Source organism: Trichechus manatus, unplaced genomic scaffold (genome assembly GCF_000243295.1).
Source record: "Trichechus manatus latirostris isolate Lorelei unplaced genomic scaffold, TriManLat1.0 scaffold00006, whole genome shotgun sequence".
NCBI classification, from domain to species: domain Eukaryota; kingdom Metazoa; phylum Chordata; class Mammalia; order Sirenia; family Trichechidae; genus Trichechus; species Trichechus manatus.
In genome coordinates this window covers 24,058,325-24,075,916 of record NW_004443942.1, presented here as the reverse complement: position 1 = coordinate 24,075,916, position 17,592 = coordinate 24,058,325, and the positions used below count along the sequence as shown (strand labels likewise).

Below are 17,592 nucleotides of genomic sequence, written 5' to 3'. Positions count from 1 at the left end.
TCAGTTCCAGGGGAAGGCTTTCTCTCTCTGTCGGCTCAGGAGGAAGATCCTTGTCATCAATCTTTCCCTGGTCAAGGAGTTTCTCAGCGCAGGGATCCAGGGTCCAAAGGATACACTATTCTCCTGGCTCTTGTTTCTTGGTGGTATGAGGTCCCCACATCTCTCCTCACTTTTCTCTTTTATATCTCAAGAGAGATTGGTGCAAGATACAATCCAGCGTTGTAGATTTGAGTCCTGCCTCATTAACATAACTTTTGCTAATCCCATGTCATCAACATCATAGAGATAGGATTTACAACACATAGAAAAACCACATTGGATGAAAAAATGGTGGAGAATCACACACTACTGGGAATCATGGCCTAGCCAAAATGATACACATAGAAAATACTGTTCTTTTTCCATTGAAAGTACCTGGGTACTTTCATTGAAAATCAATTGACCAAATATATGTAGGTCTATTTCTAAACTCTTTATTATGTTTCCTTGATTATGTGTCTACCTTTAAGCCAATATCACACTGTCTTTGTTAGTATGGCTTTATAAGAAGTCTTAGAATTAGTGAGTATAAGTCCTTCAATTTTTTTGCTTTTTCAAAATTGTTTTGTCCATTTTAGGTCCTTTGCATTTCCACATAACTTTTTGAATCAGTTTTTCAATTTCTAAAAACATCTGTGAGATTTTGATTGGGATTGTGTTTAATGTATAGATTAATTTGGGAAGAATAAAAGATTGAGTCTTAAAAATATTGAGTCTTTCAATCCATGAATATGGTTTATCTTTTTATTTAAGTATTCTTTGGTATCTCTCACCAATGTTTTGTAAGTTTCATTGTACAAGTTTTGCAAATATTTTAATTTATCCCTGAATACTTCATGTTTTGGGATCCTATTATAAACAGTATTTAGATTTTTAAAAAATTGTTCATTGCTAGTATATAGAAGTACAATTTACTTTTGTACACTTTTAACTTATTAGTTATAGTAGTATTTTGTTGTTGAACCTTGAGTTTTCTATGTACATGACCATGTTGTCTATGAATTTAAGGCTGTTTTATTTCTTTTCTATTCCGTATGCATTTTATTTCTTTTTCTCAACTTATTACACTAGCTAGGACCTTCCAATACAATGCTGAATAAAAACTGTGAGAGTGGACATGCTTACCTTGTTGCTCATCTCAGAGGGAGAGTATTTAGTCTTTTACTTTTTCTTATGTTAGCTGTAGGTTTTCATATATCTCCTTTATCAGGTTGAGGAAGCTTCCCTCTATTCCTAGTTTTCTGAGTTTTTATCATTGAATGGGTGTTAAATTTTGTCAAATGCTTTTTCTGCATCTGTGTATATGATCATATTTTTCTGTATTCTGGAATATGGTGTATTGCATTAGTTGATTTCCAAATGTTAAAATAACTTTGCATTCCTGGGATAAACCCCAATGGGTCATGATGTATTATCCATTTTATATATGCTGGATTTGATTTGCCAATTTGTTAAAAATTTCGATTATTAGTTATGCCTCTTTATGCTTTTAATTGTTACTTTAGAGAAGGGGTCATCACCTTTTTCCTGTAAAGGGACAGGTAGTAAATATTTTAAGTTTTGCAGACCATATATTCTCTGTAACAACTACTCAGCTCTACATTTGTAGCACAAAAGCAGCCATAGATAATGTGTAAACAAATAGGCATGGTTGTACACCAATAAAATTATCATTACAGAGAGTAGGCTGAATTTGTCCCACTGGCCACTGTTTGCCAACTCCTGCTTTAGAGTTTAATTTGTCACAGTATACTTTCACATAATGTTATACCAAATTCTTTGATAAGGTAAGAAGCTTAGAACAGTATATTCTCATTTTCTCCTTCCTGTTCTTTGTACTATTATTGTCATACATTTTACTTCTGCATATGTTATAAACTCCACAGTATATTGCTATTTATTTTACCTTAAGCAGTCTATTATCTGGTACATAAAATTAAAAATTAGATAAAACATTTTATATCCACCCCATATTTACCATTTCTGACCTGACCCTCTTCATTCCTTTGTGTGCATCCAGGCTTCCAGCTAATATCAAATTTCTTCAGCCTCAAGAATTTTCTTTAACATTTCTTTTAGTACCTGTCTGCTGGTAATGAATTCTCTCAGCTTTTGTTTGTCTGAAAAAGTGTTTATTTCTCCTTCATTTCTTAAGGATATTTCCACTGTACATAAAATTCTGTTGTTGCTCTTGTTAGGTGCTGTCGAGTCGGTTCTGACCCATAGTGACTCTGTACAACAGAACGAAACACTGCCTGGTCCTGTGTCATCTTCACAATCATTGCTATGTTTGAGCCCATTGTTGCAGCCACTGTGAGGGTCATCTTGTTGAGGGTCTTCCTCTTTTTCACTGACCATCTACTTCACGAAGCATTATTTCCTTCTCCAGGGACTGGTCCCTCCTAATAAATGTCCAAAGTATGAGATGTAGTCTTGCCATCCTTGCTTCTAAGGAGCATTCTGGCTGTACTTCTTCCAAGACAGATTTGTTTGTTCTTCTGACAGTTGATATTCTTCACCAACACCATAATTCAAAGGCATCTTCTTAAGTCTTCTTTTATTCATTGTCCAGCTTTCACATGCATTGAAGCTATTGAAAACACTGTGGCTTGGGTCAGGTGCACCTTAGTCCTTAAAGTGACATCTTTGACAATTTTTTTCTTTCATTAATTTAAAGATGCTATTTCATTGTTTTCTTGGTTGCATTACTTTTGGCAAGAAGTCTTGGACTATTATACTTACACCCCTCTTTATAAGTGTCTTTTTATCTCTTGCTGCTTTTAAGATTTTCTCTTATTACTGTTTTTCAGCAATGTCATTATTATATGCCTTAGTTTTCTTTGTAAATATCCTGCTTGGGATTTGTTGACTTTCTTGGATCTGTGGCTTTAGTTTTGATCAAATTTGGAGAATTTGTAGTCATTGTTTCTTCAAATATTTTCCCCCTTCCTCTCCTTTTAGGACCTCAGTTACATATGTTAGACTGCTTGATGTTGTCCCACAGGTTACTGAAGCTCTGCTCATTTGTCTCAATCTCTTTTTTTCTCCTCTCTCTCCTTTAATTTGGATTGTTTTTATTGTTATATCCTGAAGTTCATTTATCTTTCTTTCTAACATGTCTAATCTGTAATTAAGCCCATTCAGTGATTTTTAAAAAAAAATTTCAGATACCGTATATTTCATCTCTAGAATTTCCATTTGGTTTTTCTTTTTCTTTTTTCTTTTTGGTATCTTTCATTTCTCTCTTCATTATGTTCATGTCGTTCTTTAAACCCTTGGACATTTAGAATAGCTGTTTTAAAGCCCTGCTAATTCCTTCATCTCGGTCATTTCTGTGTTTGCTTCTATTGACTAATTTTTATCCTGTTTATAAATGACATTTTCCTGCTTCTTTACCTGTCTAGTAATTTTTATTAGATTAAGACATGAATTTGCATTGCTTATTGCTGGATTTTGTTGTCTTCCTTTTAAGAGTGTTGAAGCTTGTTTTGATAGGTAGTTTAGTTACTTGCAGATACGCTTCATCCTTTTTGAGGCGGATTTTTAAACTTAAGAGCAAATCTAGAATAGCCTTTACTCTGAGGATAGTTCGTACTACTAGTAAGGCATGATCCTTCAGGGATCTCTACTGGTGTTCAATAAGGTCTCTTTACTCTGGTTGGTTGGAACTCTGACTTTACCCAGACTCATGGAAGCTCTGGAAATTGTCATACAGCTCTCTTGTAAGTCTTCATAGACTTGTACTCCACACATGTCCAGCTTAATATTCAGCAACAGACTGAATTTGCGTACTTCTGGAGCTCTTTTTTTGGCATAGGTCCCTCAGCTTCACTACTCTGTACAGGGCAGACCTTACAAAGTAGGAGATTTTTGAGCTGGATTGTCCAGAATTGTAAGCATTTTCCAGTTACAGATAGTACTTCAAGTAGATTGAATAGCAAGGGCAAACAATCAGAAATGTGAAATATAGGATGCCTGGCAACACAAGGGCAGGAGAAGAGGTTAAAAGATAGGCAGAGGACTATAGAGGACTGTGTATTCCATTCATAGAAGTTTGTTCTTGACTCTACCATTTGGAGATTTTAAGCACGGTAGTAGAGTGATCAGGTTTTCTTTTTCAAAAGATCATTTAGGTGATGATGTGGATAGACTGGAGTAGGACAAAACTAAAGGCACAGATGCCAGCTTGGAGAGTACTGGAAAATTCCAGGCAGGAGATGTGTATTAAACCATTTAATATTCATAAATATAATTTAGCTTAAGAGTGATAAATGGCAAGTAGTTCCTACACCATCTAATTGCTTATAGAAATGAATATAGACATATTCATAAATAAATCTTTCAACACACATTCTTTTTTCAAATTGAAGATAGCTTTTTTAATCAGATTGTAAGTCATATATTTTCATTTTAGGAAGTTTAGATAATATATAAACTTTAAAATAAAAAAGTGAAGATCACCTGTAATCTCATCATCCAGAAATAGTAATCACTAAAATTTTGTTATATAACCTTCCAGAGTTTTTCTATACATGTGTTTGTATAGAAACACACACACAGACATTCATATACCTGGATTTTTTAAAAACTAAAATAACAGTATATTTTCTGAGATGTTTTAAAGCCCCTTTTAAAAATTTTCTAAATACTGGTTATCTTTCTAAGTCAGTAGAAATATATCTATATCACAGTTCCCATTGTGTGAATGAGATGTGCCATAATTAATTTACTCCCTATTGTTGAACACCCTTGTACAAATATCTTTGTGTACTTGGTGATTATTTTTTTAAGATAAATTTCCAGAAATCATATTGCTGAGTCAAAGAGCTTACAGACTTGACATTTTGACACATATTGCCTTCCAAAAAGATTTGTCTTCCAGAAAGTTGTACCAATTTATCCTCCTACCAACCATATATAAAAGTACCTGGACATCTAAATTCTCTTAATACTTGGTCCTATCAGTTTTAATTGGCATTTTTTATTATGTTAAACACATTTTCAAGTTTGTTAGTTATACCCCTTCTTTTGCAAATTATATCATTCCATTTGCAATTAAAGATACTCGTCTCTTCCATTAAAAAATAAACAACAAAAAATATTTTTTGATCCCATGTTCATCTCTGAACACCCCGTCTATCCTGTAGAGCCAAGTTTCCTGAAAGAGTGGTCTAAATTCATACCTTCTTTACTTCTCATTCATCCTTCAACATAGGGCAACCCACCTTTGCCCATCCACTACACTAAAACTTAGTTCATCTAAGATCGCTGAACTGAATCACTTGTAGTTGGTTGTGATGAGCATTCTTTTTAAAATGAAACAAAATAAAGAAGCATAGAAAACATTACAGCATATCACAGTAAGTGTAGGCACTCATTGGTTTTAAAACATATTTCTGATTGGGGATTTCAATCAAAGAAGTTTGGAAAACATTAATCCATTCTTCATGCTACAGCCAGAATGGTCTTTCTAATCAGATCATGTTATTCGTTTCTGGTTTAAAACCCTTCAGTGACTTCTCAGTGTCTTCCTAGTAGAGTTGAAACTCCTTAGCATGCTATATTAGGCCCTTAATGACCTAGACCCAGCTTACCTCAAGCCTCATTTCTCTCCTTTCTTCTAACATCTAAGATCGCTGAACTAAATCACTTGTAGTTCCTTGAACAAGCTATAATATAATCTTGCTTGCTTTCAGACATCTGTATATGCCATTTGTTCTCCCTGGATTGCCTCCTTGCCCCTGTCTGTCTATAACTCCGTAGCATATTTCAGGTATATTTATCTATCACCTCTGAAAAGCCTTCTTTGATTCCCCAAAACAGGAACAGGACTGCTCTTGTATGTTCCTATATGCCTTGTATTTATCTCTACAGGAGCACGTACCAGGTTTTATTAAGGTTGCCTTTTATTTCTTTTCCTGTCTTCCCTACTGGACTGTAAGTTTTTTGAGGAGAGGGACTATATTTATTTAATCATTGTGTCTCAAAGCCTGGTGTGGTGCTTCACATGTAATATGTGCTAAATATATTTGGAGAACATTGATTCACTGTTTTAAAGATACATAAAAAAAACCAAACACTCAAAAACATTTGCCTGCCATAACTACCTTGTTTTTAATATAGGGCTGGTTCTTTTATTATATATAACGCATGTATTTGTAAATACAATGTGATATGCATGTTTGAAAAATCTAATGGTCCCCATTCTGCTTAAATATGATAGACTATACAAAATAAACTTAAAATGATCTTGTTACAAGGAATAGTATATATTAAACTTGTTTTTAAAATCATTTGGCCTTCGAACAGAAATTCCTGAATGGTTGAGTTGAAACACAGATTCCACTTTTGTCAGGAAAGTTTCCTCAAATGTTTTATGCTTTTTAACAATCTGCTTTACATAAAAGGAGTCTTTTCCATTTTGCATTAGAATGTTCCAGAAATAAATAATGAAAACAGTGGAATGTCAGCTGAAAAATCAGAAAACACCATCATACAGAAATATAATTCTGGGCAAGAAATAAGGGAAGAAAATAGTGTGAGTTTTTGTTCAGATACTGAATACACAGAAAGGGAAGAAAAGAAAGAAGGCCTGCCTAAAGGAGAAATCATTATAGAAGGTAACCTAAGATTGTATTGATATTTTCTAATTTGTATACTGAGATTTTTTTTTTCCCACAAAGATCAGCCATCAATTAACACAGTTTTTTTGAGCACCTGCTTTATACAAAGCACTCTGCAGGGCTTTCTAAGAAATTCAGGGGAATATAAATTACAATCTTTGCTTTGATGACCCTGTAGTATAGTTGGGAGAAACACTCACCTTTTCATTTGTATATGCCTTAATGAAACAAACTTCCTTCAAGCTTTTCTTTACAGTCAATATTTTTAGGGAAAATATACATTTCTGCCTCCCCTGGTTGGCTTTTTGCATTCTGGTTTCTGCCTTCACCAGTTTGCTGAGAATGTTGTCTGGGTCACCAATGTTAACCAGATGTAGAGCACTTTTCTTAGTTCAAATGACCCTTCTGTAATCTTTGAAATAATTTACTAATTCTTCTATCTTGAAAGAGAGTTGTTTAAAGATGGCACTGATTTTTCAAAGGTGTTCAGTCCTAGCTAAACAACCACTTGGTGGAGATGTTGTAGAGAGAATGATTGGGCCAAAAAAGCCCTTCAAGTCCTGAAATTTGTATTCAGGTTAACTATACAGGAAATTTTAAATCTATGGTTGCAATATATATGAATAAAATAAATGTCTTGTTTAAGTAGATATTCTATATGCTTGTCCAAAACAATTGCAGAATTTTAAAATATTCACAGGGTGAATAATAAAGTGATGACTATCAGTCTTGAAGAAGCCAGTGGGCAATTTCTAAGTATATATATTACTATGTAGAGGGAACTGGATAACAATAGAAATTAGAGTATAAACTGTTAGAGTAAATTATTTTTTATATAATTAGCTATATGTTTATATGTAATTGTGCTGTATGCCCAAAAGGAAGCGATAGACTAGAAATAAAAAACATTTTGTAATCCCTCGTTATTCCTTTTTTTAAAAAAAACAAAAATACTTTTGCTGTTATGAAGTAAAAAGTTAATATGGGTAGAGCCAAATATGTAGCATGCTAAATGTATGCTTGTTATAATAAAGTGAACTCAATATTTAGGTAAAATTGGTGTCATTCCATTTGTGTAATTACTGGCTAATGAAACACTGAAGGCTAAGTAAGTCAGAATTGATGCAATGGCTTATAATAACAACGTATGTTTTTTATATATGCTTTTTAAAATAGGGATACATATGTTTTATAAAGGCAGGCTTTACTGTATAATATACAATTTTATTGTGTTCTCATCATGACAGATTTACAGCTTCTTGAAAAATGCTGCAAGAATGAAATGGATACTACTGTACCACAGGATGAAAATCGAAGTGAAATCTCCCTAAGCAAAATACTCTGCATAGATAAAGAATTAATTAGCCAAGGACAAACCTTGAATGTTACTGACCTTAGAAAATCAGTTCCCACAGAAATAAAAGACAAGGTGTGCTTGGAAAAAGACAATGGATGTACAGAGTTTAAATCACCAACTAGTCTTTTTTTAGTGGCCAATACATCAATAGAAACAAAAATGATACACCTAGAAAGTATGGATGCATTAGATTGTCACCATCCTGATGTACATATGGAGGCTGAAAACAACAGAACATCATGTGACAGTATTTTAAATGAGACGGTTCCCAATACAAATCATAATAAAGATGTTTCTGAAAACGAACCATTCAAACAGCAATTCAGAATGCTTTCCTGCACTCAAGAAAGCTCTGCTGAGAGGGAAATGAAAAATACTGACCAAACCAAGGCAGAGCTGGATTCACCTCTAGATGTAAAAGAGAATCCTGTTCAGTGGGAGAAATGTAGTTTACAGGATTCAAGTAGCATTATGTTAGATAATAAACAATGTAAAACAAAACAAATACAACTGTTAAATAAAAAAAGTGAGTGCAGCATATTGCCACTTAAACAAACTTCAGATTTTCAGCAAGTCTGTAATGATACTTTAGAAAAAGTTGAACTAAATATTCCCTGTGATACAGCAAGCAATTACCCCATTTCATCTGCTCCTTTCAGCGATAATTTGAGACTTCTTGAAAATTCAGATAAAAATGTTAATATTGTACCTATGTTGGTGAAACCCAGCTCAAGCCCTGGGAAAAGAACTGTATGGGAAAATCTAAATGAGATGCAACGCAGTCAATTTAAGGACTGTTTGGAATGTCTAGAAAATAATAACATGACTATTCCCCATCTTCATATTGACAATGAAAATACACATGCTTCACAAGCCGAAGATATGAAAACTGCTGTTCAAAGGAAAACCTCCACAGAAATACAGTTTTCCAGTAAAGATGGTCAGATTGATGAGAATCAGATAACTGAAGCCACAAAAAATGACCTCTTCCTTTTTGTGAATGTTAATGAAAGACAGCATTCATTAAGTAATACAGAGAAAACAGAGTCATTAAATGACATCGTTTCAGAAAAAATTTACATTGAAGGACAGCTGGAAGAGTCATGTTCATTTCACATAAAGCCATCTGGAGATTTAGTAAACACAAGTGGAAGGTCAGCCTTTGATCTTTCAACTTCAGATAAAAAAACTGAGAAAACTCCAGTATACTTGAATTTTTTAGACCCTGGTACTTGGTCAAAAGTAAATCAAACTGAAAGTCAAACAGTGAGCACTTCAGCTTCTAGCATTCTTTCCTTGCTGAAGGAAAGACCAATACGTCCATCTGACAACAGAAAGATTGTTTCAATGACACTTGGTAAAAATATTGGTGTGGATGAAGTCAGGAAGGATGTTGGACCAGGTAAGAAAACAAGGTTTGAAACAAGGCTATGTTTTAATTTTTAAAATTTGTTTTTCTACTTATTATTTTTGGTAAAAGATCTTCAGACAGATTTTGTTTAAAATAAAAACTTTCATATTAAGTGTTTTTTTTGCCCAAACCTAAAATATCATATATATATCTATATTTGTAAAAGTAGGAAAGGTTTTATTTAAGTAGAAATGGATTTTTCCCCCCACGTAAACCTGGGCCTGTATTATCAACTTGTATTGTAGTACAATTGCATTTGGAAATGAAAAGAATTTTTTTCTCATCATCAAGGGACTGAAAATATGAAAACAAGAGATCCAGGTCCTTAATTCACTTAATCTCTTTCTTTACTTTCTAGAGCAAATGCTGTGAAGTAGTTGGTAAGGCTTCTGCCAGTGTGCATGTTTATTCCTTTTCTTTCTGTGCTCTTAGCACCCCTTAAAAAAAAAAAAACACTCCTTTACTCAGAACCGCATTTTAGTTTCTCCCAGTCCCCTCCCTCTTTCCTTAATTTTTCTATTATCTGTCCATTCACCAGTACCACCAACACATTGTTTTATAAGTAATACTGAAGTATAACATTAGTACATTTCATATCACTAATATTTGCCACTGTTTGAAATACTTTTAAATTTAGTACCTTAATGTGTGCCTGTATTAATATGTTCAAATGTTAAATATTTGAGAAAAGAGAGGGGCCGTTCTAGTCTTAAAAACCACATGAAATGACATCATGTCCAAGTTTTACTTTCAAATACTCTAGAAAAAAAATAGGGGCAGTAGTAAGTAAATGATATTAATGAGTAGTGATGCTGGGTGATAGGTACATTGAGGTTCATACTTCTATTTTTGTGTATGTTTGAAATTTTTCATATTTTAAAATAAAAACATACTACATATCATGAATAGGTGTTGTATAAATGTATAAAAAACATAACAATGAGTAAGAGTTTAAGATGTATAATCATATAGCGTGAGGAAAATACCTGTTTCCTTTGCTAATAGCAATCTCATAGTCAAAGTTGTTGAGGCTGTCAAAGACATCCCTAGATTTTAGGGGAGTTCTGCCATTTTAGCAATATGTATTAGACCCATTAAAGGAATGCAGATGACAAGGAAAGCTTTGCATGATCATCAGACTTAATACAGGCCTCTTTTAAAAAGGAAATTGAGAAAAATATTTAAAAATGTTTAGGGACTACAAAAAAGCTCTTTATCTTGTTTACTAACATCAGTGGAGAGGTAAATGTAGGGAAAAATAGAAAATACCTAAACACTGTAAAATCTCATTTCCCAAACTACAATTTTCCTAATAAAGTGTATTACTTCAGATTCCATTAATTAGAGTTTGTCAAGGGCTGCTTCAGGGGCTGGTCTAATGTTTACCATTTTCTCACAGGTCCTTTCTTCTAAGTCTCAATCATATAAATAAGATGGAAGAGGTCTAAAATTCTGTAGAAATTCAACTTGTCAAATACTCTTAAACATACAAGTGTCTTTCAACCTTTATAGTTGACATGTTTCTTTAAACCAGTTTACCTATTTATTAAAGCCCAGTGACCCCTTCTAGACAGCCCTTTGTGGGGCTTTACTTATAGCCAATTTCTTTGTATTTTATAAATCCAACATTTAGTTGGTTCAGACTTTTGCCATTAATCTGAATTGGTGAGATGTTCACTATATGTTTACATGTGTGGATAATGCAGTAACCAGGGGAATTAAGGGATAACATTTTATGTGATAGTTTTAGAAAATAATTACATTTATACCATTTCACTCCTTTTAATGTGAAATTATAGTGAGTAGGTTTTAGAAAGTAGCAATAAAACTTTGTTTTATGAAATGGAAAGCCTAATATAAAAACAAAGACTAGGAACTCTATAAAATATTCAGAGTAAAATGAAAATAGAAATTATTACTTTTTAAATACAAAAGCTTAGGATCAGAGAGAAACAAGTTCACTCACTGAGTGCCTAGAGAATACAATTCAGTTGTTGCCATTTCCTCTTTGTCAATCAGATACTACCAGCATTAACAGAGTTGCTGACACTTTGAATAACTCGAGTATCCATCCAGATCCCAAGGGAGAGCCCAGTGAAGAGAGGAATGCAATTGCAAAGACCTTTTATGATTCTTCTTTTCCCACAGAACACGTAAGTCAATTAAAAATATTGCCGAGAAGACCTTAGTGAACTAATTCTACAGATATGTGCAGAACTGTATGCATCTGGATGCTTTAAGACCTAACTGATCCCCAAAATAATATCAAGAGGGCAACATGGCACCATTTTTCACAATTAAGGTTGATGGAAAACAGCAGGAAAAAGTCACAGTGTATAAATCAAAGAGATATAATCCAGCCTGTTTTGGGGAGGAGAGTGTGAGGTAGCGTATTGTGTACTTCTCTTTTTTGATCACCTAAATTTAGGCATAGTGGCATTTGAGTATTTAAATTTTTATTTTGTAAAAGATGATGCGTTAAAATAATCTAATCAACTAAGTTCCATTGTTTTTAGTAGTGCTTAATTTATACTATTTTTAGAAACTGCTGTAATGGAATAAATTTATCTATTTTAAATTATTTTAATTACAACATAGCATACAGTATGTGAAAGGACCAAATATTCATATTGTGACATGATAGTAAGTTTGGATTTGTGTATTAAGCGAAGTATCTGTAGAGATTATATGGCTCCCAGGAGTCCATTTATCATACAAAAAGCAACCAACTACAGCTGACAATCTATTTGGTTAAATTTATAAGTTTTATAGTTTAGTGTGCAGAACTTCAGAGAGAAAACGGTGGTACTGTCAAAGTCTAAAAAATGACAATTATAGGTTCAATGCTAACAGGTGATCTAAAAAGGTTAGGAAAGATTACCTACTTAAAAGTGCATCGGGACAGATTTTAAGATCACTGTATATTAAAATTTTAGAGATGTACATTAAACGACTTTGTCTTTAACACAGAGTTCAAAATTATAGTACTGGCGCATCTTTAACAAATAACAGCTTTAACAACAGATTGTATTTTCTTTTTTAAATGGAACCCTCAAGTGAGACAGTATATAGTCTTCCTGTGAGAGTGAGGGTTGAAACTAAAATCAGGATCTACCTTTTTAACAACTGAGCTCAGCAACAACTTGTTGTGTGCAAGTGTGTATCTTTACTAATAACAACAAAGAACAGTAAATCTGGCTTTGGGAAATCTCAGTTCTGACTTTAGCCAGTTGGGCAAGGCATAGAATCCAAGCAAAAAATAAACTTGAGAGCATCAAGGCTAAAATTGTGTCTAACAGGTTGAATACTTACCACTTATTAGATAGTTGGCCCTATTTTCAAACAATTTAAGGGTATGATGGAGATTTCACATCCCCCTTGAAAGTTCATTTTTAGTCACTATAGGGAAGATCTTTGTGTCTAATTCTTAATGCTCTTCCTGCAGTTAATCTTGTTTTTAAGAATTTACATTTACAGAACTTATAACTTTTCAAAGAGATTTTACAAATTTTATTCCCACAACAGTTCTTGTAAGGTTGTTATTTTTCCTATTTTACACGAGGAAACAGTGATACAAATGTGAAATAACTTTCCCAAGGTCATAAAGACACAATCTGCAGTGGACCTAGCTAGACTAGATTTCTTGCCTTTTATTCAGCTTTTGTAATAGAATTAAAAAAAAAAAGTTTTCTCAAAATACTGATGCATATAAAAGAAACTCAGTTCACTGCCTAGACATTTACTAGGAGCCCTGGTGATGCAACGGTTAAGCGCTCAGCTGCTAACTGAAAGGTCAGAGGTTTGAACCCACCAGCAGCTCCGTGGGAGAAGACTTGGCCATCTGCTCCCATGAAGATTACAGCCTAGGAAACTCAATAGGGGCAGTTCTACTCTGTCATATAGGGTCGCTATGAGTCGGAATTGGATCAACGGCACATAACGAGCACTTATTACTATGTGCCAGGCACTATGCTAGGTGCTAATAATCAAGCTGAAGCTTGATTACCAATTAACATATAATGTGGGACAAACTCAAAAGCAAATCTCTTCTTTTGCCTCAACTACTGAAAGCGTTATCCCTAGATGAAATGGACCAACTCAGTCTTCTCTTTATGAACCCTTTTTAACTGCTCCCCTAAAATCTTACATTCTTCTAAATCGGGTCTTCCAACTACAGCTGGTAGGCCAATAAGAAAAGTTTTATTAGAGGACAGCCACACGCATTCCTTTCATACTGTCTGCTTTTCCACTACCCATCTATCAGTTTGTGGTACTGTGGTGGCATACATGTTGCTATATTGCTGGAAGCTATGCCAATGGTATTTCAAATACCAGCAGGGTCACTCATGGTGGACAGGTTTCAGCAGTTTCCAGACTAAGAAAGGCTTGACAATCTACTTCCAAAAATTAGCCAGTGAAAACCTTCCAGATCACAACAGAACACTGTCAGACTCCCCTGCTTGCTTTGGACACGTCGTGAAGCGATCTGGAGAAGGATGTTTGGTGAAGTAAAGGGCCCACTGGAGATACTCAGTGAGATGGACTGGCACAAGAGCTGCAATGATGAACTCGAACATGCCAGAAACAGAATGCCATAGGACAAGGCGATGTTTCATTCTGTTGTACATACGGTCATGAGTCAGAGTGGACTCAAGCGCAGCTATCTATGGCTGCTTTTTCGCTACAGTGGCAGAAATTAAGCATTGTGACAGAGGCCTTTTGACTCACAAAGCCTAAAATATTTACTATCTGGCTCTTTACATAAAAGTGTGCAGATCCTTGTTCTAAATGAAAACAAATTAATTATATGAAGACTGTACACAGAAAAGGAATAGAAATTCATTATACTTTTCAACATTTTACACACAGCCCACACCAATATGGTTAAACTAAGGGCAGGTGTATGTGCCAATCCATTTTCTCCCAATGGTTCGGAGCCACTTTTTTTGCTTTCGGGGGGAGGGGGGGATGGGTTCGTAGCCCGCTGCAATCTTGATTATATCCAGCAGTGAGGATGGGAGAGAGCACCCAGAGTAAGCAAAGGAAGCCACTTGTTTCACACATCCAGTGAATGAAGGTTTACTTCAATTTTAACATACAGCTCCAGGCTGGAATAAAAAGGACTAGTACTCTACTGAAGTATAGTTGAGGCCAAAGAGTAGGTCTTTTGAATCAGAATTTTTTTAAAAGGAGATAAGGGAAGGAGCAAGACATGCCTATGGCTCTGACAAAAGCCGAAATTTTACAGAAGTAAAATTAATCCTGTAGACTTCAGAAACCTCAGGTAAGCTAAACAGAACAAGTTTTGTTAAGTGCACACCTTAGTTAAGCCACAATATATCCTGTTTCTTTCTACAGCCAATCCCTGCTCCTGCCTCTCCCACCAAGTGGGTAGGTAGTTAAGGGGAAAGAAACTAAAGCGTATGTGTGTGAAATGTCTTCCTTTCCATCATCAAAGTCAATGAATCAAGATTTGGGAAATGGGCTAATTTGTACTTGATGCAAATGCACCAAAATGCAACAAGCCTTATGACAAAACACAACCATTAAATCATACAAATCATTAACCACTTCACTTCAAAGAACATCCACTTAATTTGCTACCTAGATTTAGATTTAATATATTTCTCCATTATTTATTCTCAGTCTTGCATGGATCACTTAGACTCCATTATTGGCCTTAACTAAATGAAGTACATTGAACATACTTACGTGCTAGACATTATCAGAAATGTTTATGCATATTTTTATGGATTACCAAACAGCAGCTCTCTACAATAGCACTTTTGAGATAAAAGGAACTGATGAGAAAACTGAGGCCCACAAAAGGTAAATGACTTTTAAGGTCTCTTGGTGGTCCTGTGCTGACACCTTTGGCTTCTTCATTTCATAAGAACAAAGGCAACAGACAAATGCAAGCACATCATCCCAAAGAACCAGAGATTAAGACTCTGAGGGTACTGATGTCAATCTAAAAGGAGCAGTCTTCCTTAAGATTAAATTCTAAACATCTAACCAAAACCAAACCAGTTGCCACTGAGTCGATTCCACCTGGGTCATTGAAAAAATAAATTTATTATATAGCCTCACATTAAAATGACCGTGTTACAAATATACCACCTTTTACCAGTCATATTGAGGTTTTAATGTTAGGCCATACTCAGAGATCTTCACAAAGATTTATGAATACTCACTGCAGCCTAACTTCTAACAGTGAACATGTTCCTCCAACTTAGATGTCCAACAAGATCAAATTATGGAACGTAGACTATTACGAAGCCAGGCTTTTAACAGACTTAATACGGGGAAATGCTAAAGTTTTTTAAATAACATATAAAATGATGTAAATGAATATGATACAAAAATGTTAAAAGTATATACACATGGAAGAGAACACAGACATATCAAAATGATGGTTGGGATCTTAGGTGATTTTAATAATTCTTATCCTGTTCCATATTTCTAAAATATACATGTATTTCCTTAAAGCTAGAAAATTAAAAACCCAGTGATTGTTATTTTAAAAAATGTAATATTCCCTTTGACTGGACTATTTTATCTGGGAATCTCTCTGAAGACATTCAAAGAATTTTTTAAGAAATTAATTCAAATTTATTTTTGACAGGGATAAATTAGAAAACAACTTAAATGTTCAGTAGGGAATAGTTATCACACATTCAATACAAGGGAGGATTTTGCAGCCACTGGCAATTGTTAATGAAAAATTTAATGACATAGGAAACTGTTCATGGAGGAAAAAGCAAGATATAAAATTCTATCAGATTATCAAATATGCTAAAAATAGAAAAGACTAGCAGCAAACAATACCAAAATATTGACAGGTATGTCTGGGTAGTGGATTATTAATGATTTTGTTTGTTCTTTATATTTCTATTTTCTAAATTTCCAGTAAGTATATTATCAAAAAACTTTAAAAACTTCTTTTAACAGTATTATAAACATGACTCCATGCAGTGTCTTGGAAACATGCCAACTTCCAAATACCTCATTGCTCTTTCCTGTTTCTTCAACAATGGTGCTCTGAAGCATGAGAGGAAACATGAAGTAAAAGGCAATTTTTATACGGCAGCTTATTTCCGTTATAATTTAAAAATTTTCCCTGGCTTTGATAGAAGATACAAACCATAAGACATCTTTGGGACGGGAAGGGAGTAGAAGACAAAACAGATTTTTATCTGCATTGTTTTAAGTATCTTTTCTTTCCTTTTAATGTAAGCTGAAAACCTTTTGGAAAACATTTGTGTATCCCTGGAACATATTACGGGTTTTGAAGCATGTTATACATAAGCCTACAAATTTGTATTTTATCGTTTTCTGGTGCCAAAATTACTAAGGTAGTTGTTGGAAATCAGCCAAGATGGAGAATTTATCACATACTCATAATTGCAGAGGCTTAACAGATTTTCTTTTAAGGTCTTTTGTCCATAACTGTTTAGAAAATATAAGTAATAACCTAAATGGTAAAACAAGTTTGGTCTTTCCTAGGTGAAAACAAAGCCTCTGAAATCAACTCTGCTACGAAGCCCTTTGCAGGGAATCAAGATTAAAGATACTACTGATTTGGCTGCCTCTTTCACTGGTGAAGATGACTGGCAAAGCCTTGTAACAAATCAAATAAATGAAATCGAAACGTTCCTAAGCTTAGAAAGGGACAACCAACCTAGAAAAAGAAAAGCAGAAGAAATGCTAGAAAAAACAGATTGAAGTAACGTTGATAAATGCTTTCACTGATGTACTGATTTAATTGAAATACTGATGGAGATTCGACTAGAATGAAATGACCATTACATCTGAAGTCTTAAAATTGTCCTTTCCCAACCTCTTATGGTATGATTAAATTATATTATTACTTGCTATCTACTCTGCAAATGCTTCGTTTAAGATAGCAATTCTTACTTGCAGTTTGCTCTTAGCATCCAACTCCCCTTAATGACTTAGAAATTCTTAAACTTTTTGTTTGCCATCCATATAGCCTCTCTTCACAGCTTGTGTGTTCCTTCAAAATCCTTACAGGACACAACTTATGGTGAATTATACAAGACGGAAATATTGACCTTTTCTAATCTATTACTTTGCATCCTCTAGAGTTTGTGATTTCTTTTACTTTAAATTTGAGAAAATAAATGTACAGACTATAGTTA

At 34.2% G+C, this 17,592-nt stretch overlaps 1 protein-coding gene across 1 annotated transcript in view; it reads left to right on the top strand.

Annotated features, from left to right (window-relative positions):
- CCDC73 (coiled-coil domain containing 73) overlaps positions 1 to 17,461 on the top strand; it is a 100,438-nt gene extending 82,977 nt beyond the window's left edge. Inside the window, exons 14-17 of the mRNA XM_004369763.2 lie at positions 6,470 to 6,659; positions 7,910 to 9,421; positions 11,450 to 11,583; positions 16,937 to 17,461. Coding sequence (XP_004369820.1) covers positions 6,470 to 6,659; positions 7,910 to 9,421; positions 11,450 to 11,583; positions 16,937 to 17,155 — 2,055 coding nt within the window. The 3' untranslated portion in view covers positions 17,156 to 17,461. The remainder of the gene's footprint in view (positions 1 to 6,469; positions 6,660 to 7,909; positions 9,422 to 11,449; positions 11,584 to 16,936) is intronic.
- Positions 17,462 to 17,592: the final 131 nt, after the last annotated feature.